Source organism: Parasteatoda tepidariorum, chromosome 7 (assembly GCF_043381705.1).
Source record: "Parasteatoda tepidariorum isolate YZ-2023 chromosome 7, CAS_Ptep_4.0, whole genome shotgun sequence".
NCBI lineage: Eukaryota > Metazoa > Arthropoda > Arachnida > Araneae > Theridiidae > Parasteatoda > Parasteatoda tepidariorum.
The window spans coordinates 46,167,149-46,194,509 of record NC_092210.1 but is presented as its reverse complement, the minus strand read 5'-3'; the positions used below and the strand labels follow the sequence as shown (position 1 = coordinate 46,194,509).

Here is a 27,361-nt window from a genome sequence, read left to right as displayed (position 1 = left end):
TATTCCTTCTCTAATAAAAAGAGATACCATTTTGTTTTCGTTTGCATAAGAAAGAATATCAAGCATTTTTCTTTTTTAAATTTAATTAGCCACAATAAAGAAGGAACGTTGCAATGCTACGTGCTACATTAACGACGTCTCTAGAGTAACTGAATGACTGTTCATATAGAAATCGCAGGTATTAGTCTCATACAACAACGCCCCCTATAGTTCGTTGCGATCGCGAATTGTTATCCACTAAACTTGAAAATAAAAAATACTACCCTATTAAAATATATGTGTATCAAAACAAACTAAAAAATATTTATAGAAAAACAATTTTATGACTTTTATTATTTTTATGCTAGTGAGAACCAAAACAATATGGAAAAGAATGAGGGAAAACTGGATCCTACCACGTGATTTCCCGACCAATCAAAATGTAGCGTTAAACGTTTAACGCAACCTTGTTGGAAGTCGCATAAGAAGTATAACTTCAATAAAATTTCGGGCTACGATAACTTTAATATGCACCTATGTATTAAACAATTAATATGCGACAGATATCTAATTGTTATGATATAAAACTTTAAAAAAGTTGGCATTAAAACTTACCTAGTAGCACGCAAAATATTCAATGAGAAAATTCAGGTTTGTCTGCTGCAACCACCAGATAATAGATATTTACATTTTAAATTTAAAATTTACAAATGTGTGTGTAAATATTTTCGTCCAAAATGAGTCGTTTCAAAAAGTTAAATCGGAGAATTTCTTCAAGAAATTTCTAATACGCACATGCTAAATTATATTCCTAAAATACAAAAAAATGAAATAAAAAAGAGCAACATACACGATTATTTTTGTATTTGAATAAATATTTTCTTGGATGCAAAATCTGAGAAATAAATTTCTTTGCATCGTTGGTGTGTTAAATTTCACAGAAACGAAGAAATCAGGTTTTTATTAACGGAAAAAGTAATTCAAACCCATACAGATTTTTGACGAAAATCGTCCATAAAAAAATAACAAATTATAAATTTTAATTCGCGGGCCACAAAAAAAGGCTTTGCGGGCTCCAGTTGGAAACCCCCTTTGTATAAAGCTTTATTATTTTTAAATTTTCAGGTTTATTTACTATCTCTCAAACATAGAGTTTGCAAATAGAATTTGGTTTGACAATTCCATAATTTCTTCCTATTTTAACTACGTTTAGCTCCAACATAAGAATTTGTTAGATAATAGGTTTTAACTTACTTCTTCTTTTATTTTACCTGATTGATGTAATCTAGTAACCTGTTTTCGAGCTCAATTATCCATTATTCATTAAATTTCCTAATTCTTTCGTTAGTTGAAGCAATTGGACGACCACTAGTTTTACTTTGATTGAAATCCTGCCTATTACTTAAGTCTAAGGGATAGTACCTGCTTGTGTTTTGGTCTTAATTAACTATCGAAGAATTCATTGAAGTTATTTACAGATTTATCCTTACAAAAAAATTGATGCAACCCAATAACTTTTCATCATATTTTACAATTTTTTTATATCTTTATTTTTGTCAATATCATAGATATGAAAGTTTATCTTTTTTCCATGTATTCCAGCATTATGCTCTTTTTTACCAGAAATACATTGCTTGTGTTTTTTAAGGCGTTAGGAACTTGCTAGTATACATAACATTTGAAAAAATACGAAGTTAAGCATAGTTCTAATTTTCATTAAAAATAATTCTTTTGAAACTTAGCTTTACCTTTTCGGGTGCTAAGTTAAATACATGTGTAACGTAATCTATTACTTCAGCCCAAAATGGAAGTTTACTAGCATAGATTAACGTTCTATCGATTTGTCTAGAAAAATTCCATTAGCTCGTTGCCTAAAATTTCTGGCTTGTAAGACCTCAACTTTTCATGAGAAACTCCATATTTAGTTAAAATATTGTTATTTAAAAAAAGACCAGTATCTAGAAACGAAACCTCTTAAATTTCACTACGAAAATCATCACTACGAAATCTCTGAATTTTCTTGTTCGTTTAAGTTCTCAAACTTCAATTTGAAACTTACAATTTTATCAAATACTTCTGTTCTACTTTTAGGAAAATAAATAAAGTACGCGCCTGAATAATCATATACTAGTATCAAAAATTGTCTCGATTTACCTAGGGACTCAACTGGAAAAATGTTCCGCACAGACCACCAAGTGAGAATGTAGAGAATTAATGATGTCTAGGAAATAATGTCTTCTCTTACTAGGATGAGTTTTTCAAGTAATTTTACAAATGTCATAAGAATCACATAAACTAGTTCATTATCAACTTTTAAATTTAACACTTTATACATTTTTTCATATATTTAGGATTTAAGTGTTTTGTTACCCTATTTCACTTTTTTGCTTTGTTACCTATTACATTTAATTCTGTGCTTTTATTAGCTTGCATACACTCTGAAATAGATATTATCTAGTAAACATTCGGTTTTAACTTAATTTCTAGTCTTGTATTTATTTTTAAATTTTATAAAATTATATGTCCATTAGGAGCAATAACTAATGCTGAGTTCAAATTAGATTTAATATAGTAACCTAACCAAGTAACTGATAGTAAATTATAATGTAATTTTGGAACAGATACTACATTATTCATAACAATTTTTGCATTAATAATCAATAAAATAGCTTTAACAGTTCAGATTCCTTTAGTGTCCAATGTAAAAGTGCTCTATCCTCCCTAAGTGGATTACACCATTCATAAAGGTAATTAGTTAAAATACTACAGTGCTAAAAAGCTAGCGCAATATTTCAATAAGTAGCACAGTTTCAGTTCATAAGCTTGCATCATGATTTTGGATTGTAATCTTTCACTGTAAGTTTGTTGCATGCTTCTCTGCTTTATCAGGTAATTTTGAGATAAGATTGCTTTGAGAAGAGTAAATGTGTGTTTCTGCAATTTACCCATCCAAAAATATAGGTTTTGGTTGAAAAATATTTTTCAGTTTCCTTCCTCAAAAATAAAGGGTTTCGGTCAATAAAATCATAAATCACATTTTGAAATTTATCAGAAGAGTGCTTTTGGTGAAAAATACAATAATTTTTATGTTGTTGGTGATACACTAACCTCTTAATTTTCTTGTTCAATAAGTTCTTAAACTTCAATATGAAACTTCCAACTTTATCAAATACTTCTGCTTTATATTTAAGAAAGTAAGTAAAGTACATGCCTGAGTAATCTCATTGACTGGTATAAAAAAATAATCTCGATTCACCTAAAGACTTAATTGGAAAATGTTCCGCACAGATCATCAAGTATCTATTCTAAAGTTGATGAACTTAGAGGAATTAATGAATGTGTAGAATCAATGATGTGTCTTCTTTTACTAGTATTGTGCTGTTATGTAGTGAAAAATTCAGAAATTTGTGAAAAATGTCTCTGGAAATAGTCTTGAAAGACTGCTTAATTTTAAATTGTCCCCTTAGGGAAGAGTGTGGCTATTACATTGCGTTATTACACTGGTTTAAGCACTTCAAATATATTCCTCATATCTTGTAAGTTTATATCATGATGTCTACCAAAAGCTCTTCATCAATGCGAGTTTAATTTAGTAAGAAATCTGCAAAAATGTTGAAGAAAAAATAATTTTAACTCTCTCATTTGCACTGTTACCATTTCAGGGTCTAATTCGAAATTTATGAAGTTTTTCGCGTAATCTGGGAAAATCTTTCAGAAATTTTCTAAAATGTAAAAAAATTACACTGCAAAAATTATCATTAAAATACTTAAAATATAAAAAAACAACATTTTGTTTAAAATTCATATCAGTATTTCATATACAATTTATAGGTTTTAAAACGTAATGGTTTGTGAGGGTGAAAGAAAATTTTATACAATTTTTTAAAAAAAAGCATTATTGAAATCTTTTAATATATGGAGCTATTAAATGAGTAACTGAAAAATTTTAAAGTAAAAATGTGGTAAAGGCAAGTTTATTTAAATAAAATTTTTTTATGTCAACAAACAAAAAATAAAATTATGAATGGCACGTTTGGAATGCTACAATGATTACAGTTACATACAGCACATTTTGTTATTTGAATGAATAAACTTTATTTATTAATTATGTAACAAAACTGTTAAGAGTGTTTCAGAGAAAATTTCTTTTAATATTTTTATGAGCATTTCATACATAGTATAAAAGTGTGAAGTAATGGAACATTTTCAGTTACAGTACATTGGTGCAGGTGCTACATTCAGTTTATTCATTTTTATACTATCTTCATTTCTTCACTTTGCAACGCACTGTCCGAGTAGAGTCTGAAAAAAGAACAGTGAATCGTGATTAAACGGTCTGAAATATTAAGTGAATAGCATACTTCAGGAGTCTCCATGGTGTGATTATGAACAGTGATAGTGGATTGACCTAATGGCTCTATAAAACCTAGTGGAATGCGCTTCTAACATTTCTTTTTACTTGAGAAGGGTTGACGAACTGCGCTCAAAACAATCCGTGTGACCCTTCCTTCTCTTTAAATCATGTAGTGAAACATTTATTGAAAAGATGGCATACTACAATAATAAATCACTAATACTGTCACGAGTGGGGAGATAATTAAAAAGACTATTGTGCGCAGTTTACCACTGTCTATCATGTAATTTGCATTCGAAAATTCAATTTAATTAAATGTGGTTTTCTAAGCTTTAAATCACCCCAGTAATACTTATAGCAAACTAATAAGTCTTATAATACAGTATACAATCTTTTTAAGACAAAAATAATTTCTTTCGAGAAAAAAAAAATTGAATTCCCTGGTCTAATCAGTAGGCGCACTATGAGATTCTATGTAAAATATTAATTATCAGGCGATACAGCTTTATTGTTTTCACGTGACTGAAACCGACTTGCATTTGTTTACGTTCGTCTATCAATTGGTTAAATTAGACGATATATAATATAACTAGGAGGCTTCGCCCCCTGCTCGCTGGCGCTCACCAAACCCCGGAACTGCTTTCGCAGTTCATTTCGGATTGCTTCGCAATCCGATGCTCGCTTTGCTCGTTCATTGGATACGTTCTTAACGTGCAGCCTTCGTATACTTTTTTGAACACTGAAGTTCTGAAAACTTTTCACTGTAAAAAATTCTAAACCTGTGCATTTCAATATTAATTTGAAATTGCAAACAGTTCACATATTTTTCTTAATCACACTATTCTAAATTTCAATTGTTGAGAAAAGTAACTGTTGTAAGTTTTGTTTTAAAGTCTTTCCCACCAGAGGGCTGAAGTCATGCGTTGTAAAACAATATGAAATAGTACTGAAAGCCGGATGTAAAGCATCGACTTCGAAGAAGATAATTTTGATAATTCGGTGAGAATTCACCCGATTAGCCATATCATGCTCACTACGTGCTCTTGCGCGCCGAAGCATATCAATTGAAAATGAAAACTGTTGCCAACGCGAGAAAAGAAATATCATCGGTTTTATTGATACATACATACGTACGTATTAGCGTTTTATATAATAAGATAGATATTGACGATTGGATAAATTAGATGATATATTACATAAATATATAATATTTAGTATAACAGGTACTATATTAGTATGTTATAATTATTAGACCAATATGACTGATTAGAATGTTATAATTATTAGACCGCACTGAAGTTTTTTAATAATTACGCGTTTTGCATGATTTTGTATGCTATTCTTTTATATTTCAACATACATGTAAGGGGTTTTTATGCAGGAGATTTTCTATATACTTCCTTTCTGTATTTATTTGTAACGCATTACACTACAATGTTAACCAATTGATACACGAATGCAAACCGGTTTCAGCCTTGTAAAAACAATAAAGCCTGTTAATGAAGATTTTACATGGAATCTTATAGTGTGTTTATTAATTTGTCGAGGAACTGTATGCTTTGTGTAAAACCATCTATGTGAGTTTAAGAATTTATTACTATTAAATTTCACAAACATCATTTCCTAGATTATAGTCATGTCTTATTTTTTTAAAAAAAATGTTTTAATTATAAATTTGTATTAATGAGCATTCATAATCCAAAATTAAGATGAACGTATCTTCGACCTATTTAAGAATTATGTTAGAGTGGTTTTCTTATCTGTAGTTCTGCGAGAAAAAATGTGTCGTTCGATAAAGATAACCAAATAATCTACAGTTTAGGATAAGCAAACCATCTGTGGAATCAATTTTATCAAATTCGTTTCTTAAAGATAGTTGATATTCTTTGTCGGTGATTTCTATTTCATAATTTCTTCAGCTTTTTTTTTTATCTGCATAGGAAAAAGTCTTCTTCTTCACAAAATTTTAAGTGATGTGAGAAAAAGAGGCATCAGCAAAATATTGTAATCGATGGAAGCATTAATTAAGTTTAAAGGTAATAAGCAATGACTACAAACTATTAAATTGAATTTATTTAAAAATGAACACCGGTGACTACGATAGTAGAAATTACTCCAGGATTGATTTGAAGCTAAGTTTGATGGTACAATAGTCAAAATTGTTTATTCTTTGACAAAATTAAACAAAATCACATTTTCAAAGAAGATACATTTTTTTTTTTAATTTCTGATATTTCAAAGTTTTTAGATTGCTTGCCATGAAGCCCTCATGATACTTTTCTCTAAATAATTGATTACTCACGTTAAACAAGATAATATTATAAATCTTGTGACCATATCTTTGTAACCTTAATAGTTTTGATAACTTCGAAGAGAGCAAAACACGGAGTTTTTTAGTTTCATTAATTAGATAATTATTTTAATTATTTGATAACAAATTATTTGAAATTTATTAATAATTCATATAATCTAATTGTTGTACATTTTAACTTTGATTGTTTGTATGGATAATTAAAATGATAGTTCTATATATTTGCATTTTGTGGGTTTAAAAAAAAACAAATCGCTTCATTGTGCTAGTTGGAAATCAAGAAAAAAAGAAAAAAAAAACAAACGGATTGCTTACTGTAACGAAAATAATTGCAAATTATTAAAAACAATTGTAAAATAAGTTATTTTCAACTCAATTATAAAAGTATTTCTAAATTTTTCAAAATATCATGATTTTTTCAAAAACAACGCAAATTATTATTTTTAGATTAAAAAAAAAGTGACTAAAATGAATCTTAATTTCTAATGGTTTATTTATAGTTAATTATTTTTGAAAATTCTTAACTTTGTTTCTTTTTTTTTCTCTTCGAAAGAAATTTCTCGCCATGTTAAGGGGATTAGTTTGCTTTTTGAGGTGCATAAAAATAGAGCAATTTCTTCTTATGGACTATATAACGAATGACTACTGTATCTTTATTTTTTAGGCAATCAATTCTTCAAAACTTTTTTTTATAAATTGATAAAAGAAAAGGATTTGTGAAACCAAAGATCAAACATAAGATCTTTTGCTTTACATTAGCGAAAAAAAAACTGTTATCTAAGGAATTAACATTTTAATCGGTAAATAAATTATTTTTCATAGATATTTTAACTAACAGAATCGAATGGAATTTTTGCATCTTATTAAAAACTCACTGAAATAAAACAAAACTAATATATTCTTTAATTTTGAAAAAAATTAATGGTTAGGCTGCTTAAAACCATTTGAGTCGTTTAGAACATAATTTAATTTAATTTAATTTAATTTAATTTTTTCAACACAAACGAAAGCGAGACAGAAATAGGAAATTGTCTTTTTTTCCTGAAAATTGGTGTCATATTAATAAGTCAACGTGCTTCAAGATTAATAATTTGAGTTTCTACGAAACTTATATGGATCTTGTATGACAATTAGCTTACTTACCAACGATTGAACTTTAACTTCTACATTTTGCCTAAAAACACGAAAATGAATTACCAAATGGTATATTCTTCGCCTATTACTGTGCTTAAAAAAATAATATAATAAAAAAAACAAAGAACTAAAGTAATAATTATCTATAAAAAAACATTTATACAATATGTATAAACTGTTTTTACCTTTAAAAAATGCACAAGGCTAAAAGAAAATAAATAAGGAATCTTCCATATTCAATGTCTAAGAATTTTGTAAATGAATACAGTTTTACGAGACCAACGGAGCTAATATGGAAAATTTTCTTTGAAACATTGATATTCAAATTATCATTTTTTTAAAATATTGTTCATATTAATGCTTAGAATATTTTCTACTCGAGAATTTAAAAAAAGTCCTGCATTAAAAGTTGTGTTTTTCATTTTTTTTTACAAAATTTTAAATTTTTTTAAAAAGTTAAAATGTTTAAAAACTGTAATAATCTGTGTTTATATAAGATTTAACTAAGAAAGTATTGCTGCATTTGTTATGAGTGAACTATTTTCAAAATAAAACAAATTAATGATAAAAAAAATTTAAATAAACTTAACACTTTTCTTCCTCATACTAGAAAAACTTCTTTCAAGTAATTTTGGGGAAAAAAACTTTTTTTAGCTTATTTTTTTAAACTTTTTTAATTAATATTTATTTTTGTGGCTTGCACTAATTACTAACATTTTGTGCATTTAGTCTTGCACTTTTATTAACACTTTTGTACTTCTTTCTGAGAATTGTTTCTCTTAATATACTCTTTCTTCCCTTTCTTGAAACTATAACTTATAATATTTGTCAAGTACTATATATCTTTAACCATGTAAATATAGATTTTGTTCTATTTATCACTTTTATACATGAAAGAAATTCATAAATAACTAAGTTTCCTAAATTTAATTTTACTAATCTTTACGAAATTCTTGACGAGTTTAAAATTTAAAATTAGAAAATTCTCTTCTTTTGGGAAATTTACTAATATTCTTCCTTTTTTCTTATCTTTTCTTTATAGTTTCCTTTTAAAATTTTCTTGATCTTATTAACCATGCAATTTTACTCTAATTTACACCATCAAAAGTGATTTATTGATTTTATTGTTTCAAAGCCAATTGTTTTATGATTTACAAGTAATTTAAAATTCCGAAATGGAACTAAAAATAATCTCGCTACTTACAGATCCACTGTCATCTTCTTCGCAAGTCAGACCTTCTGCGCATGGGCATTTCAATAAATAAACGTGTTTGTTAAATGAAGATACCAGCTGTTTCAGTTCACACTTTTCACCTAGTCAATAGAAAGAAAAAAGTTCAATCAATTTAATTAACGACGCTTAGAGACAATTTATCAGATGTAGTTGTCACAGACAAAATGACAGAAGCTTTATCTGTTACAAATAGGATGCGAATGTTTCCCGAAAATAGAAACGCAAAACGATATTTTTTTGAGATATCTTTTTTCTCTCTCTAAAATTTGCATCTATGTAAAAAAAGTTCCCTGCATTATTAAATTAGATTCAACTTACAACTTGAGGACAACGTTTTCATTAGTTATGTCGAAAAAAATATTAAATTCGAATATTTCTAAATGTTATTTCCTTTATAGAGAAAGCTTATAACTACATAAATTACTTATTTAGTGTTACGTGTTCTTTATTATCACTAGGAGATTGCTAATGATCTAATACACTGTTACAATTTTTATTCTGAAATTGCGATGAAATAATCGACAGCAGTCTGTGCATCCAATTAACCGTAAAGTTTATAGTTAGGATCCTTTCTAACCTTTACGGTTTTGAAACTGTTAATAAATAGAATAGTTGAAAGAGCGTTAAAAAGAAATTAACTAGGCATAGAAGTTAGGTTATGCTAGGTTTTTCATTAGCTAATGAACATTGAAATTTTGTGTTTCGTAGAATGAACCATGGAATGTGACAAAATTAGTATTTCTGGCGATACCATCTCAGTGAGAATTAAGAAATACCGCAGCTTTTTGTGTTAAACAACTCCTGCCATCTATTCTAAATTAGAGTTTATTTATCTTATAGTCCAGGCTCACCAATTATGGAGAAGACTTTGGAAAAGTTTCATTTATTGAAGTAATCGAAATAATGTCAAAGTTGGGATTCAGACTCCCAGTACAGTCTGTCATGGGATTTACAGATTAGCCTTCTCGGCTACAGTAAGTACGCAGCTGCAAGGAACAAAGTGGCTTCATATTTTAGGCCTAGTCAGCGAAGGTGAAATTCTGGGCGTTTAACTCTATCAATATAGTCAATAAACCATTTTTCAGAGTTAATATTTTGAATAACATCTTTTGTACGGCTATTTGACGGTTTCTGGTTGAATAAGGTAAAATAACAATTAAATAAATTGTTATTTAACCACTTTTTAAAAGAAATTCCTAAAAGTGTATATAATGAAATAACTAGCGTGCTAAACAGTAGTGAAGAAAAATCATATTTTCTAACAGACATGCCTTTTATGCTAATATAAAGAATCAGGCTTATTTTCTGCACTGTAAAATTTGTTTTGCATATAGTTGGTACCATTTTAAGTATTGAGATAACTTTCACTGTTATAGTTTTATTTACTTATTTTCAATTTTTTGTTTGCTTTTTAACTGACGACACATATTTTCATTAGCATTAGTATCAATTTTGACTTCACTGCAGAAACATTTTGTTTAAAAACAATCACATTTTCAGCAATGTATTTGCACTAATTCATTCACACAATTTTTATCTTGCCAATTTTACATAATGTTTTGCACTATAATTGACTTATCTTTTATAGGGGTTACAATGTTTTCTCAGTCTTCAGTAAATGTGCAATATGATTCTTGAATCACATTTTGGATTTTCTGCATCTCACTCATGAAGAGTTAAATAGTATCTGTAAGTATGAGTTAAATAGTACCTCTAATGATTCTGAACATTTAACCCCTTAATGATCGGTTAATTTTCAAGAAAACGGTCATAAAAGTGCCTATTTTGTAAAATACACGGATTTGATTAGTGCTGACGTCTAGTTTGAAGTAAACTAACTATCTACAATTACCTTAAAAATATCCTGGTACTGCCATCTGGTGTGTAAAATGAGAAATAAAATGTTTTCCAGGGAAAATAAATGAATTAATTTTATTCTTATTGGCACATTACTACTGAACACTCAGCCCGGAAATTTCATGGAAGCGAGAAATAGAGGGCGAAACCTTATCCCGTCATTTTCACGGGAGCGAGAAGGAAGGGGTTAACAAGCATTTAATCTAATGGAACTAGTCTATGCAACACGCGTGGGCGAAGTTATGAACTAAATTGGTCAAACAGTGCTAAATGCTAAGTGTGATGGGAAAAAAATGAATAAAAAGAAACACGGGAACACCTTATTGAAAGAACTTAGATTTATATAACTCATGTTTACTTGAAAAGTTCAGTTAATCATAATAATTTATCTTGCGACAACAGATTAAAATTTAATTTACCCTCTTTCAAAAGTGGCCTGCACATTCCGAAGATTCCAAATTCAACGCAGCATTCTCCTTCTCCGCATCTTTCTGGCTCTGTTCTGCATGAAATAGCATGCGATGGCACCTTTTCAAGAAAAAAAATTGTTTTAAAAGAAATTTTTTTCATTTATAAAAATTTATATTTTTGAAATCTGGTATGTAGCGTGACTTTTGTCTTCATAAAATTTCCCTACAACTTAGTATTTTATTCATTATAATTCATTAAAAAACTTCATAAAAAGTTTTACTCATTATAATTTATTATTTTTTTGAGTGCAATTCATAAGTTCAATTAATAAAATTTATTTTACTAACTACAATATAATTTTACTCATTACAATTTATATTCTAACTCATTATAACTCCTAATTTAATTGAATACAGTTCATAACTTTACTATTTAGTATTCTTTATTTTATTAATTTCAATTCATATTATTAATCATTACAAATCATAATGATATTCACTCTAATTACTAATTTTATTAATAAGTATTCTTTATTTAACTAATTACTATTCATAATTTTACTCATTACAATTCATAATGTTACTAACTATAATTCATAGTTTTACTAATCAATATCCTTTATTTTACTAATCACTATTCATAATTTTACTCATTACAATTCATAATGTTACTAACTATAGTTCATAATTTTCCAAATAAATATTCTTTATTTTACTAATAACAATTATTAGTTTTACTATATTTAAGTATTTCATACTTTGTAGAAACTAATAAGTATGACTAAATTTACCCTCTGATATGTAGCTGAAAATTGGAGAGTTTTTAAAGGATATTTTGGAGGTTTAGATGATTTTTAATGGAAAACTTTGATATGAGATTGACTTAAAAAAATTCAAGAAGTTTGGCAGGAGTTTGTCACATGGAAATGACGTAAATTACCTCACTTTAGTCAATGAATCATATTTCCGATATTAATACCTTTATTATTGAATAAAATGCATTTGTAATAAAAATAATTATTATTAATATTTAATATCTACCATAGTCTGCAAAATACACTTAGAAGACGTAATACAGTTTTGACCACGTAATTTTGCTCACACAACGTAATTTAGTTCAGACAATGCTTAGAGCTTAATTAAATATTTAAAAAATTACGAATACATTCAGTTTTATCAATTTTAAATGTTTCTAAAGTAAATATGGTTGCTAATTTGATTATTCTTATAATTAAATTTATGAATTCTGGTTTATGTGAACCATTCAATTCGATATAAAACTTCATTTAGTTTACATTGAATTTGTACCGCAAAAGGTACACACATTAGGGTTCTGTATTGAACCATTTGAGAGTGAATTACACTGCAAGAAATTTCTTGTAAAAAATTGTTAAAATGAAATGGCTATTTTACCATATTAAAACAAAACTATAAATAACCATAAATTAGATGGTATTCAAACTGTTAACTGCGAAAAAATTCGTTTATTAACTGCTTTCACCTAATACGGTTGAACAATTGCAATTGGATACATATCATAGGTGAGAGGGCTAATCTGTCATTTTCATGACCTACAAAATGGTGGGAAGAGTCCCAGCCATGATACCACAATATTTTATCCATTCGCCTTCAGTACATAACCTGCTTATAATGGCCTGCATCCCCCAATTTATGAACCTTGGCTGTAAGAATACAACTTTCTCATTTACGCATAGATGGCAGCACCATATAGTTACAGTTAAATTTCCTTTTTACGATTTTGAAACCATGCAAGTTGTGAATGGTTTAAAAATGGTTAAAAGGTTACTGGTTGTAACGATTTCAAAACCATTAAGGTAAAAAATGTTCTTTGCCGTAAATTTTCCGGTTAATTGAAAGGACACACTGCTGCCGGTTATTTCACCGTAAGAATGAAAATTCTAACTGTGTAAATTTGAAATATATTTCTTTTCGATCATGCAAAGTAAAAATTCAGTGATAATACAATATTTAGCAATTTAAATCCAGTATTTGATAAATAATAAATTGCACATAAGAATTTCTAGTTAAATTGAAAGTAATTAATTGTGAAGTTCATTTCAGGATTTTTTTTTTCTTAAAGTTTTTTTAGGATAGTCATAAGATTCTTAAATGGACATATTCTTAATGGACATATTAAGTCAACATATTCTTAAATGGAATTTAAGAATATGTTGAGTAAGGGATTAGCATTGCTTACTATTAAAAAATAACGAAGAAAAATTAAACTTCAAACAAATGAAAGTGAAAAACAATCCTTCAAATAAAAATAAAATTTTTTGTGCATCATAAAAAAAAGAAGTTGATATAGAATCTTAATTAAAGTATCACTTACAATAAGAGCCAAGGATAGGAGAAGACAAATAACTATTTTCATGTTGATGGATACTACTGGTCTATTTTTTTTGTTTGATGGTATGAAAACAAGATGACATTTTATGAAGCGTAAAGTGGGCTTTTATAATCACATAAGTTCAAAGGAAATCACTAATTTGCTTTGACTGGCAGTTCCCAAGAGATAGGCAACAGATGTCAAATCTCTAAGATACTGATTAAAATAACGGAAAAGATTGAAAGTGCTTATTGAAATGAACCGAAATTAAAAACAGCTAGACTATGACGTAAAGTTGAACATTGTTCTAATAAAATTCACAAAAATTATGCAAAAATATTGCTATATTTTTTTCTTCATAGGAATAACTTAGGAATAATTTTGAAAAATAAAATAAATAAATAAAATAATAAAATAAGTAAATAAAATAATAAAATAAATGAAAAATAAAATAAAATTTCAACATCTGAAAAAACTATTTGAAATAATACCATAAAACATAAATGTACGTTTTGGTTATAATTTAGTTCCAGTTGCATAGCGTAGTTTTAGTAGTTGAAATAAAATTTCAACATTTGAACAACTTTTGACAATAATACCTTGAAAAATAAATATATGTTTTGATTATAATTTGATTTCAGTTGCATATTTTTTTGCTAAAAATTATTGTAACTTAAACATCGTTTTAATAATTTAAAGCATTATAGCATAGTTTTAGTAGTTGAAATAAAATGTCAACATTTGTAGAATTTTTTCCAATAGTACCACAATTTTGCAATAATACCATAAAAAATAAATATATATTTTAGTTATTATTTAATTTTAGTAGTGTATTTTTCGCTAAACATTACTTTTATATAAATATCGTTCTACTAATTATAAGCGTTGTAGCATAGCTTTAGGAGTTGAAGTAAAATTTCAACGTTTAAAAAACTATTTAAAATTATAACATCAACGTAAAAAATATGTAATTTGGTTATAATTAAATTTTGGTAGCATATTTTCTTTCTATATTCGATTTTAAATTTAATATCGTTTTCTACTAATTTTGAGCAGTACACTGGAAAAATAAAAAAAAGGCCAAAACTGACAGAATATGGCAAATTTTACTGCACTTCGGGCTTAATGGAAATACCAAAAGTCCCGGTAATTTTTATTGACGAGCTTTTTCAATGATGTTAGTAAAATTAACAAAAAAACATCGTTCTATAATATGTCATAAAATATGATAATTTTAAAACGATACCTTGGAGCATGGCATAAAAACCATTAATTCGGTTAAATTTATTTTTCAGTTTTGTATGTATTTTTTTGTTTACTAAATGCATACAAAACTGAATAAGAACTATATTTTTGGAAACCAGAATTTCTAGTAATCCATATTAACGGAAAATTTTTAAGCGAACGGTTATAATATTGTGCTTTGGTTTTATTAACCAGAATAATACCCTTTTTTATAAACGAGAAATGTCATAGTCTAGATAGTAATGTCATAGTAAATGTCATGCCTAATAAAGTACGGTAATTTAACTAGAATTTGCTTCTTCCTGTACAAATGACTGAGTAAAAAATGTTCTAAACGAAACATAAATTAGAGTTATAAGCCTTTTAATTATTAAAAAAGTGCTACATTTATACATACAGAAAAATGTTAAGTTTGACATAAAATTTTCACAAAAAGTATGTACTGTGTTCTGTTATTACCATCCTTAATATGTATTTTTGAAATTCTTATAAGTTTAGAAAGATTGTACATTTGAGGTCGTAAATTCAAATTTCAGAAAAGAAAAAAAAACTAAACTTTTATCAGATCCTGATCGATTGTTTGGAGGAGTAAAGTTAATTGTTGTAAAAATAAGATTGATATCAAAATAAGGCTGATTGCTAGAGGAAGCAAGATGTTTTTCATAAATGTCTTTTATCTTTATTTTTATCAGACAATAGGTTTTGATAATTTTAATGAATTGTTAAATTTTGTTAATATTGCGTTTTTCTCGTTAAAGATACGTAAAACTTGTAAAGATTCGTAATATTTGAAATTTTCTTTAATTAACGATTAATTTGTGATTTCTTAAGTACAGTCTCCACATTTGACAAGGATTCTAATGGTTACGTAACATTCTGCATTTACATGAAACTCATAAATTTGTTACTTTTTTGCAATTTAGTTACAAAAGCTGCATTTCATGCATTTTTCGTTGTACAATATTCAAAGATTTGTGTTATTTTACAGAAAAATAATGAAGTTCAGCATCACGAATTGCTGTATAACTGTAGAAAAATGTGTCACAATTATTGATTTGTAAATGTATAGTTTGACTTTTATTTCTTGCATCTCAATTCTTCTAAAATGAAATAAAAAGTTTAAAAACTGCATTCTTCGGATTGAATGAAATGGAGCTGAAAAAATAAATAATTAAGATACGTTTGGCATTACTTTTTTTGTATGCTTGTGATAATTTCTTTTTCTTGGAACACAGATTAACTAAAAAATGATTAATGCTTATCAGGGTTAAGCACAGATTGGAGTACTAGTATAGTGTTAAGAAGATTGTAATAAATCCTGTTATGAAGATTTTATCAAAATGGAAGTTCTATTTTTGAAATCGGAATTGTCTAACTTTTATGAAAAATATTTTGGGAAATTTTCATTAATAAAGACTGATTATTTAGTAATTTTTTTTTAAAAAAGAACCTTGGGGCCAGTTTTTTTTATCATTTTTTAAAAATCTATTTACAAAATAAGTTACTAGAAATGAAAACGCATTTGATCTGAAGGAAGAGTTGTAAGACTTTTGTAGTTACAATATCCTTTAATTATCCTTTAGATGTGGGAGCAACGAAAATTACAAAATATTTTTGTAAATATGTAAACATCAGATAAATGCTTTCCGTATCATCAATCGAAACTGTTTTATGCACTGCATCATTCAATTTCCATTCCATTATTTAGAAAAATACACTGTAAAAAAGTCCTGATTAAATTACCGTATTAAGTATCGACATTTTGGGGGCATCATCCGTAAAATCCAACTTACAGTAAATTCCATTTTCCTCAATGAAATCCATTTTTACTGTAAAATATCATTCCGTAAATCTTGCAGTATCATTTATTAAATTAGAGTAATTCAGTGATTTTATGGTAATTATGACTGTAAAAAAATATGGCATAGCAGCTTTTTTGTTCCATAACATGTTCAGGTAAAAATAGATTTTACGATACAAAGTACTGGCACCCTGAGTTTGTTAACACTAGTTTTACATGTATAAAATGTGTAGGCTGAAACTGCAATTATATTGACGCCAAAGAAACTATTGCTAACTTTTTAATAATTTACGTAAATGCATGAAATTTTAAGGAAATAAAATCGATTTATAGATTTTGATAGTGTTTTCTGAGGGAAAATATTTAATGGATATTTTTATTCGGAAGATTAAATATAATTTATTGTATTGAAAGATTGAATATAAATTTATCAGTTTAATGATATGAAAAATACTAGGAAATATGGTTTGACACAGGCTGTAAGAATATTTAATATTTTGGTTTAATCAATTTCAGTAAAACTTACTACATGTTTTGTTATAATATTGATTAAACATATTTAATAACGATTTATGGATTTTGAAAGTGCTTTCTGCGAAAAATATTTAATGGATATTTTTATTCGGAGGATTAAATATAATTTATTTTATTGGAAGATTAAATATAAATTTACCAGTTCAGATATAAAAATACTAGGAAATATGGTTTGGCACAGGCTGTAAGAATATTTGATATTTTGGTTTAATCAATTTCAGTAAAATTTACTATATGTTTTGTTATGATATTGATTAAACATATTTTTGAGAAAAGGTAGCAAAAAAAGTTGATTTGGGCTAAGAATGAACGAAAATCGTAAAGGAAGTCTTTGGGAGTGCCAAGAGTAGAATATTTTTATAGTGAATAGATTTTGCAGAAATTTTTTTTCTGCGTTGAGAAAAAAAAATTAATTTAAAGCATTAGTGATGGCTGGGGAATAGCCGAAAACAGTAGGAGTCTCAGTTTCCTCATAAAAATAAAACTTTTACAATTTTTATTTTGATATATTTTTCTCCAGTAACAAAATGATGTCTGTTATCAGCGCCGATTCTTTTGTCCAAGAAAATATCAAGAATAATTGATTATTTCTTTGTAGTTTACCTCCCATTGAAAAGCGGCTATGAATCAATTATGTATTGGAAAAAATAAATAATATGCTTTGATAGGAGAGTCGGCATTTAAAAGTAAATATCGGTAATTGCTTTCATCTTTTAATGAGATACCATGTAAGGATGCACATATAAAATGAAGTGTGGTGATCGAATACTAACATCTCTTAAATCGTGTGCTTCCCGTTCGTAATCGGAGTTTCAAACTTATCAGAATAGCAAAATGAAATCCATCTTTACATTTTGTTTGCTGTTTTTAAGCATAATGGTAAGTTTTTATAAAAGAAAATTTTTATAATATTCTCATCATTACAAATGCTGCGTTGATTTGAACATTGATGATTTTTTTCCTTGGATGGAGTCTTTAGTTTTAAAAATAGCTTAGTTTATGTAATTAAAATGTATTTTTTTCCAATTTTTTTGGTGAAATTTTGGTGCACAGTTAATTCTTTGATGCAGAGAGAATACCGATGTCACTTTTATATATTTCTTTTCTGACGCTTTAATTACAAGTAAAACTATATTTTGGTATTTTTTAATTATAAAAAAATCTAATATTTTCTAAAATGTTTTTTTAGACTATCAGAATTACATTTTTACTCAAATATTAAATCTATAAGAAGTAGTTTTAAAGTTTTTTCATTCATATTCAAAAATTTATCAATAATTGATCTTGTAAATTAAAGAAATTTAAATGATGAATAAACATTTCTCTTCAATCTAAATAACTGTAAATAAGTGTAAATTTTAAAAGGTTATTGATTGGAAGTGAGGCATGTTTGGAAGATTTTACCTTTAAAGTCGGAAGAGACACCAGTGTTCCATAACCATAAATTATTAAATTTCTAATTATAGTATTTTTCACTTATTTTGACTTAAATTAAAAAAAATAGTGAAAAGAGTAATAAAAATATGTTTAATAAAAATTCTGCGTCAAATCGTAATAGTTTTGGATAATTTTCATAGCATTATTTATTAAACCATCATCTAATAAAAATATTTAATGCTAAAATTTTGGGCATGTGGTAATTGGGTATCATTTTTCATAGAATATTATGCAATGTAAAGCAGAAAAATCCAAATTTATAACCTAAAGTGAAGGAAAAAGCAAATGGAAGTAACCAAGTAGAGAGTATCATACATTCATAGAATATTAATTAATTATGTAATGCAATCTATGAAATTATGATAAAAATTTTATTAAAATACTGGGAATTTAAATTTATGATATAAGAGAATGTAAAAAAAAGTCGAACAAAAGCATACATTATTAATTAACATTATTTTATTTCATCTCAATAAAAATATTTAATGCTTAAATTTCGGGTAAATGGAGATTGAGTATAATTATTTTATAGAATATCACAAGCAAAAAATCCGAATTCATGACGAAAAGCGAAAAATAAAAATAAAGTGTCTCTTTTATAAACTATATATTTCATTTAATATTCATTCAATAAAATTACGTAGCTGCAATAATTAAAAAGGTTAAATTTTACTGAGTTTTGGGTATCATACATTCAAAAATAAGTTTTTTTTCCTTTTTTAAATTGAATGAATTGTTTTTATTTCCATTTGAATGTCTTAAATAATCATGTTGATTTAATTTTAGGTCTATGCAAGTGCATATCCTAAGTGGGGTGGAAGCAGTTGTTCGACTGACAACGATTGTGGTGAAACTGAATGTTGTCTCAAACAATTTGGAGGTGGTTTTGGACATTGTCTAAAAAGACCACAAGAAGGTAAAATGTTTTATATGTGTTGCTTCAAAAAAACATCTATGTATGAATGGCATGATTTGAAATAGTGATTATTTTGATTGATGAATTTAGTATGATTTATAATTCTTAATAGTAATAGTAATTCTAAATTTATTTTAGTGAATGAGATAAATTTTGTAATTATTCCAAACTTCCTGAAAATAATGTTAAAACGACGTGAAGCACAAATAATTTCACATAATAAAATTCTTTTAAAAAAATAAATTCATTTCCAACTCACTGGACAAACAAATTGTCCCCCCTAGAGAAACCGCCTACGTTATTACAAAGTAAATCATTCATATATTGGATGTGCTTAGGATATATGAGATCTGCTCACTGAGGTAGCCAGTAACATGAGCTAACATGTTTATTTTAACATTCTGTGTGATTAGGTGTTGTCTGCCTGTCACCACATTCAGAATGAGCTTGATGTTGATACCTCTATTTTTCAAGAGAACAACAGCATATTTCAACTGACAGAAAGAGTGTGTAAACACTCAATTATCCTAATACATCTCTATTGGTCAGTAAAATCACTTAACTCTGACCCTTTAACCATATTTTTGCATGTTTGGGAAATCAATGTATTATCTTTTGGATATATCTAAACGAATGCTGTCAGTTATCAAGGCCAAAGGGGACGTTACTCAATAATTAAAGGATTTTTTTTTAGAATTTCCATAAATGTGATTAATTGTTTACCCGATGAGGAAAATTTTAAAAATAAGAGCACTGATTTTTAAAAAGTTTGGTAATGAAACTCGCTTTAAACGTCTTTCATTTAAGGAAATCAAATCAATATTGGTTGATATTATTCAGGTAACTAATTTTTTTAGGGACCAATTCTTAAAAAATTTCATTTCATTTTTTTATTTATTCATGTATGTATTATGAGCCAGATAAATTTTTTGTGAGAAAAAAAGCAATCAAAATATTTGAAAATTAATAATTTTAAATAAACGCATGTTAAAAACTGCTATGTAGCTCCTAATATATTTATATAATATGATAATTATGTAACATGATAATTATTTAAACTGTTTTTTTCTTAGTTTGTTGCACACCGTTCGTATAATTCAGAATTAATTATCAAATTACTCATTTGTAAAGACTAAAATATTGAAAAAAACTTTGCAGAACTCACGTTTAAAAAAAATCACTGTTAAAAATATAAATAAATGGTTTAATCAATCAGCGAGTGCATACTTACTGTTTAGAGTTTTGGAGAGTTTAAGTAATTAGGGCTAACTAATTTTGTGATATTGCTTTAAAAATAATATTATTTATTTAAAAGTAATGCCTTACTTATCACTATATATATATATATATATATAAACAAAATTAATGTCTATAAATAAATAGCCATTAGATCCGAAAATTATGAAATTGAAAAAAAAAATGCATTTACAAAAGAAAATAAATAATGAATGAAGTTATTAAAATTAAAGAAAGCAAAATTAAAATTAGCGATAAGAAGAAATGTAAAAATAGCATTGAGAAAATGGCGGTCGTGTACCATAAGCCTAAATAATGGAACATCAGAAATTAATCGCTTAAATAAGAAAAAAATAGCCCCATCAGAGGCCGGAAAAGACTCANTATATATATATGTGTATAGTAAAAATGGGCTATGACTATAATTAGTTTTTGCGCTTTTTAAGAGCTCTATTTTAGAACTTGAATAATATCAGTGTGTCGTTGTGAAAGCTAAATACATGACACCGTTATCTTAGGGTATTTAGGCTACTTTTTTTGGTAAATTTGATTATCAATTTTCCTTTCATATGTTTTTTATTTAGTAAAACTTTGGACCATATATTTTAAGTCCGTTTGTGTTTCAAACTTAAGTTTATGAACTTGGATAACTTTTTCTGCCTAAATTTGATTGTTAATTTTCATGTCCTAAGTTTCTTATTTAAATGAAATTTGGACCATAAGTCTGTATGTATTTTAAACATAAGTTCATAAATTTGGAACTTAGTTTTCATGCAATAAGTTCATTTCTTTAGTAATATTTCGGATGACATAGTTAAAATCTATGTCCCTGTGTGTTATTTTCTAAAATTTTTAAAATAGTAATAATGCGTGTAACATTGTATTTTATTTTAATTGCTGCTTGGCAATTCTTTTTGTACAAAATTACTCCATCAATTAAAAGCAAATTACGTGTTAGAAAAGGTAAACTGTATTTATCTTTTGAACAGCTTTTTTCTTATATATATTGAAAATTTCCTTTTTACACAGTAAATACAGAAATATAAAAGTTACGAAATTTAATTAAAATGCGTTTTCGAAGACGGCGTTTTAAAATCAGGATTTGAAACAATCTTTCTTACCATATTGCGCTATAAGAAGTAATTCATTTTCAATAACTACTTTTTTTGCATGTATAAATATATTAAAGAAGCAGCATTAAATTTTAGCCTTGTTTGAAACTTAAATTTAAAAAAAAAATTCAAATGAAACTCAAAAAAATTTTAAGTGCCGTAATTCATTACTTTACAAATATTCATTACTTTAAAAATATGTACGTTTACAAATTCAAATTTATTGACGCAATAGTTAACACTACACAAAATATTTAAAAGTTTGAAATTCAATAAAAGTTTTAAAGAATCTCAGATTAAAATGCTTACAGATTTGATTTGAATAATCAACAATTTCTTTAAAAATTAGTTGAATTAAATCAATGATTTTTAAAAAAAATTAATTGAAAATATTAATATGTACTTCCAAAATTAATAAAAAAAAAAAAAACGCCAAAAAATTAGGTAACAAACATGGAACAAATATCAGGTAATTATTTTTATTAGATATGAATGAAATAACAGTAGATATAACAAAAAATACATAAATCCGTTTTTTTAATATTTATTGCAAAAACGACATTATTAAATAATAATAATAATAAATAAATAAGAATGAAATAAGAAATCATAAATCAAAAATGTTTTCCACTTACAAAAAGGCAGGAATATAATATATCAGTAAATAATAAGAACTTACTGATGTCATTACATTTGAAAAGAACTTTATCACATACGATATTTCAACAACTTTTGGTTTGAAAATAGGAAATCTCATGCTACAACTCAGAGTTAAAACTTATAGTTGTTTAAATTTTTGAACTACTTTGAATAAGATATGCTTTCTGTTCTTTTCTGATCGCATTCATTTTTATTTTGGAAAAAAAATAGACTTGGGAGGAGAAATATAGACTTTGCAATCAAAACGAAAAATATTTCTAGAAATATGCTTTGGGATGTAATATTTTAAAATTTCAAGAATAATTTCGATAGGATAATTCGATTATTTTACTACGATAATATTATTTACTTTAAAAAAGAGGACTGGCCATTATTGATGCATCAAGGATATTTTAAAGCTAAATAGTACTTATCGACAGGAATACAATATTTTTTCCAAATAAATTCAATGTTTGCAATTTCAACGGCACAACTTCAACAGCTCTCAGCAAAATGTACACTGGTGGACAAAATTAAGAAATGGAAGACATTTTCCCAAACATCTAAAAAAATACTGAATATAAATAAATGCAGTTTGGTATGGATATAGCTTATTCCATGATAATAAAGTATGCAAAACAAAAATGAAAGTGCCATTCACAGGCAAGACCTATTGCCAATAAATCCAATATAGTCTGAACTTAAGGATAAAAGATGACAACAAAAGTGAGGCTTGAACAGTGTGTGTTGCCTCTAATATGGTGTATGGTCACCCCTGAATTGACAGACAGACAGCATGCACAACGAGTATGCATGCTGTTAATAAGGGAGTTGAGGAGGACTTGTGGAAGACCCTCCCATTCCTCCACCTGAGCAATTTTTAACTCCAGAACGGTTCTGGGGGGAGGTTGGCGCATCGCAATAGCTCTCCCAAGAGCATCCTAAGTATGTTCAATAGGATTCAGGTCAGGGGATTTGGCTGACCAATCCATTTGTTGAATATCTTCGCTTTCCAGATACTCATCAACCGTGAGAGCCCTATGTGGTCGCGCATTGTCGTGCATAAAAAAATGAACTAAGGGCCAACAGCGCCCTTGAAAAGACTCACATAGGGCTCTAGGACCTCCTGCTTGTACCTCTGGGCATTCACGGAACCATTGTCAAACACATGGAGCGGTGTGCGGGTATCTTGCATGTGCGAATGAATGTGCGAAAATGGTTTCCATCTTTTAATTTTGTCCACCAGTGTAGTACGTGTACTCACAAACGCAGGATGGCGATGTCACGTGCGTAGAAAAAGGTTACAAGAAAGTGTTAGTTGAAATGTTTTTGGGAATACCTTTTGAAATATTTCTAAAGGGTTGTCAAAGAAATGTTTCCGTAAGCACTTTTCTATAACATTTCAATCGCGATGTCGTAGAAACATGATTGTTATCACTTGTCGAATTTTGTTGCATTTCTTCTGAACTGTTACGATTTTGCCATATTGTTGTGCTGTACGGGTATAAATACTGCTTAAACAGTGCTTACTCCCAAGAAAGTGTTACTCACAAGAGTAACACTTTCAAGTGGCTTACAGTGTATGCTTTTGATTTCAGTTTCGCTCTTTCATTTTTATCAATATTTTATTTTTATTTTTTATATTTAAAGAGCACTTATTGAAAAAAAGCCTTTTAATTTTGTGAATTTCCCTTTTAGGAGAAATGTGTATTCCACAGAAATTTGATCAAATGTTTCAGCAAGTTTCATGTCCTTGTGCTGATGGTTTAGTATGCATGAAGGGAGGCAAAGATAAATCTGCTGGGGTAAGCAAATATTTCAAAAATAAGTATCGTGCACAAAAAAAGCGTTACACGCAGTTTAAATAAATATTTACAATGTTGCTAATCGAAGATCGGTATTAAGACTGGTCCAAAATACAACAAGCATACACTATTTTGATATTTTTAAGCCTTTAAAAAATAGGTTACTTTTTCTTAAAAAAATTTTGGCCTTTTATCTTGAAGGCATTTTATTACTTAGCTCCGTTTTCAAACATAATTTATAACTGGTTTCATTTTAAAATCAAACAGTTTGCAAGAAATTAATTAGACACTAGAAAAAAAAATCTTCTAGCACATGCTTAAAAACCCATTCTCCCTCTTTAATACATTAATCCATTGAATTCGGCGTGATGTGTCTTTAGGGAATTTAAACGTCTTAATTTCAGGTAATATATTACTTCTTCGACGCATCGTGCATCCTAAAGCAGAACAACTACCACTACCTGCAAACGAATTTTTTGTCATCAAAAATAAATACTTATATTAAAAAATCAGTCGAAAGGTGATGCAAAAAAAGGAAGAAAAAAAAGAAGAGAAAAAATCAAAGCAAACGATTATTTTACCGGTTAGAACAACCTTTGCTAATACTGCCCCTTTACCTTTGAGAATACGAAACGCAGTTGAGAATGAAGTCAATCAAATTTTAAGACGATGCTAAAATTAATTACAAATAATATCATGATCATACTAACACTCAATTTGCCAACAAAGAGGAAAAACTTCTTGTAAAATTACCGTACTGTATGGTGATGACAATTGTGTTAAATATATATGTGCATAAGTCATTAATAATAATAAGGTATCATGATAAAATTTCCGAATTTTACCACACTCACAAATTTTATCGTAAAATAAAAAAAAAACACATTTTATAGTTAATTTTAACAAAAAACTTCGTTAAAAATTACCATGCTTTTTTGGTGCTCCCATTAGCACACTCTTTTTTTGCTCAGTAAAGAGACAGATGTTAAGTATGGAATTTTTTCAGTGCTATAATACATCTAATTATTATTTAATTGTGTTTTTAAAATTTTCTTTGATAAATGTTTTCGGAGTGAAATTTTTTGTAAAATTCAATAAAAAAGTGAGATATGATCTAAACAATGTATCTTGTTCAAGCTGTATTAGTTATCGTGCATTTGTACGAATTTTTTTGACTCGTTAAAATTTATTTCTGCTCAAATTTAATGTAAATAAAAATTGTTATTAAGTTTGACACTTTGGATATCTTTTTCTATTAGTATTGACAATCACGAATGTCAGTTTAAAAAAAGCACTTTTTTATTTTATTTATTCGTAGTAATGCTCAGAGTGCGATTCATTATTTATTTACCTAAAAATAGTATAAATTTCCTTATCATGCATAGATGTGTTTTCCCTTTAATAAACAAACATTCTAACGAGTTCATTCATGTATTATTATACCTATTATATTCGATATTATTTTTTTTCAGATGAAGTATTCTTCACCTCCAAGATGTCAACCGGCTCCAGAATCTTCAGAAGAAAAGTGAATGCAATCATTAGTTAAACTATTACTCTAGTTATTTGTTAAAATTAGTTAGCATGTTAATAAAATTCTACACTAAATAGTTATGGGTCTGTAATTTTTTTTATCCCAAATCTTTAATTGGTAGAAATGGTATTCTTAAGCAGATTAAACAAATGAAATTAACATCATATGAAATATAAACATCTACCTTGAAATACATTTTTAATGTTAAAAGCAACAATTATATTAGAACTGCTCCAAATTAAATATGCAAATTGGAAAAATGCCATTAAAAAGCAGGAAACAATATCAAGCCTAAAGAATTTTCAATCAGAAATCATTTTATTATTTTTTCAAATTAGTAGCAACACATGTTCTACTGTCCTAAATACTTTATTGAAATCAAAAGTTGCACTGTACAGAAAAAAAAAAACATTTTTTTTTAAACAGAAGTAAGTTGGTATATTTTGCTTTGAAAATTTAACAGTCATGTCCTTTTCTTTTAAAAGCATTTTTCATTTTCTCTCCAACTTATTCTTATGCCCCATCTCATCACACTTAAGAAAAAAATTGTCCTAGCCAGTTAAGCGGGCAGAGTGAGGTGCAATATCTATCTAATAAGAAATAACGTTGGTGTTTCGAAACTGATGTCGCTTTCAGCACTCCTGATATTAAATTCTACATTTAATCAGGAATTATGACACGATAAAAACACTTTTGTAGTCATCACAATATATTTTTACTTCCGAACTGTATTATCAAAATTAGAAATACTCTGTAAATATATTTAAAGGTTTTGAAAAAAAAATATCAGTGATAACGCAAAAAAAATTTTTTTTGAAACATTTATAATTTATTTGTGGCTGCGGGATCTAAACAGGCACTGATTTCACGAATGTCGACTTTTCTTCAAAAAAAAAAAATATTATTTTTATTTTATTTTAATTGTGGAATGAAACAGGCTGAATATGATCTTAATTTTAAACCCAAGCAAAATCTTTCCAAAATCACGTACAATAAAAAATAAAAATAAACAGCACGATTTGACGAAATCGTTGATAATACTCACTTAAAATTAACACGTTAAAATAACTCAACTTGTGTGAAATTTCACTCATTTGTCTGAGAAAAAAGAAGCCTTTTCATCTTGAGTTAAATTCAGCCATGAAAAAAAGTTAACCGAAATAACTCAAGTTTTGCTGCATAATTATATCTCGAACTTGAGTGAATTTCAATTAGTTTTGATTGACTATCTATATCACTCGATTGGATCATTTTAACTTGAACTTGAGTGATTTTCAATAATTTTTTCCCAACCAGCACTGAGAGAGGAAAGATATATCTATATATACAACCTTGATTCCGTTTCAATAAATCTAATCTGGTTTAAAAGAATTCAGAATATATTCCGTATAAAAGTATCACAAAGAAAATGAAAATTAATTCAACAATAAAGGTTTAGAGCAAATTTAAACATAAATGCACTCTTATTGTAAT

The 27,361-nt window shown here is 27.4% G+C and overlaps 2 protein-coding genes across 3 annotated transcripts; one reads left to right on the top strand and one right to left on the bottom strand.

Annotated features, from left to right (window-relative positions):
- Nucleotides 1-4,109: 4,109 nt before the first annotated feature.
- On the bottom strand, nt 4,110-13,789 carry LOC107451274 (peptide 1). Of its 2 annotated transcripts, XM_016067324.2 has the most exons (5): nt 13,633-13,789; nt 11,289-11,397; nt 8,983-9,092; nt 7,788-7,818; nt 4,110-4,281 (listed from the first exon to the last, which is right to left on the bottom strand). In XM_016067324.2, exons 1-4 carry the CDS (start codon nt 13,672-13,674, stop codon nt 7,801-7,803), a joined length of 279 nt encoding a protein of 92 aa, XP_015922810.1. In that variant the 5' UTR covers nt 13,675-13,789; the 3' UTR covers nt 4,110-4,281; nt 7,788-7,800. The 2 variants fall into 2 exon arrangements, with proteins under 2 accessions (XP_015922810.1, XP_015922809.1); XM_016067323.2 differs by lacking the exon at nt 7,788-7,818.
- Nucleotides 13,790-17,931: 4,142 nt separating this feature from the next.
- Nucleotides 17,932-25,964, top strand: LOC107451269 (uncharacterized). Its single transcript, XM_016067315.2, has 4 exons — nt 17,932-18,088; nt 19,433-19,562; nt 24,248-24,354; nt 25,827-25,964. The coding sequence occupies exons 1-4, from the start codon at nt 18,044-18,046 to the stop codon at nt 25,884-25,886; spliced, it is 342 nt and encodes a 113-aa protein (XP_015922801.1). The 5' UTR covers nt 17,932-18,043; the 3' UTR covers nt 25,887-25,964.
- The last annotated feature ends 1,397 nt before the right edge of the window (nt 25,965-27,361 follow it).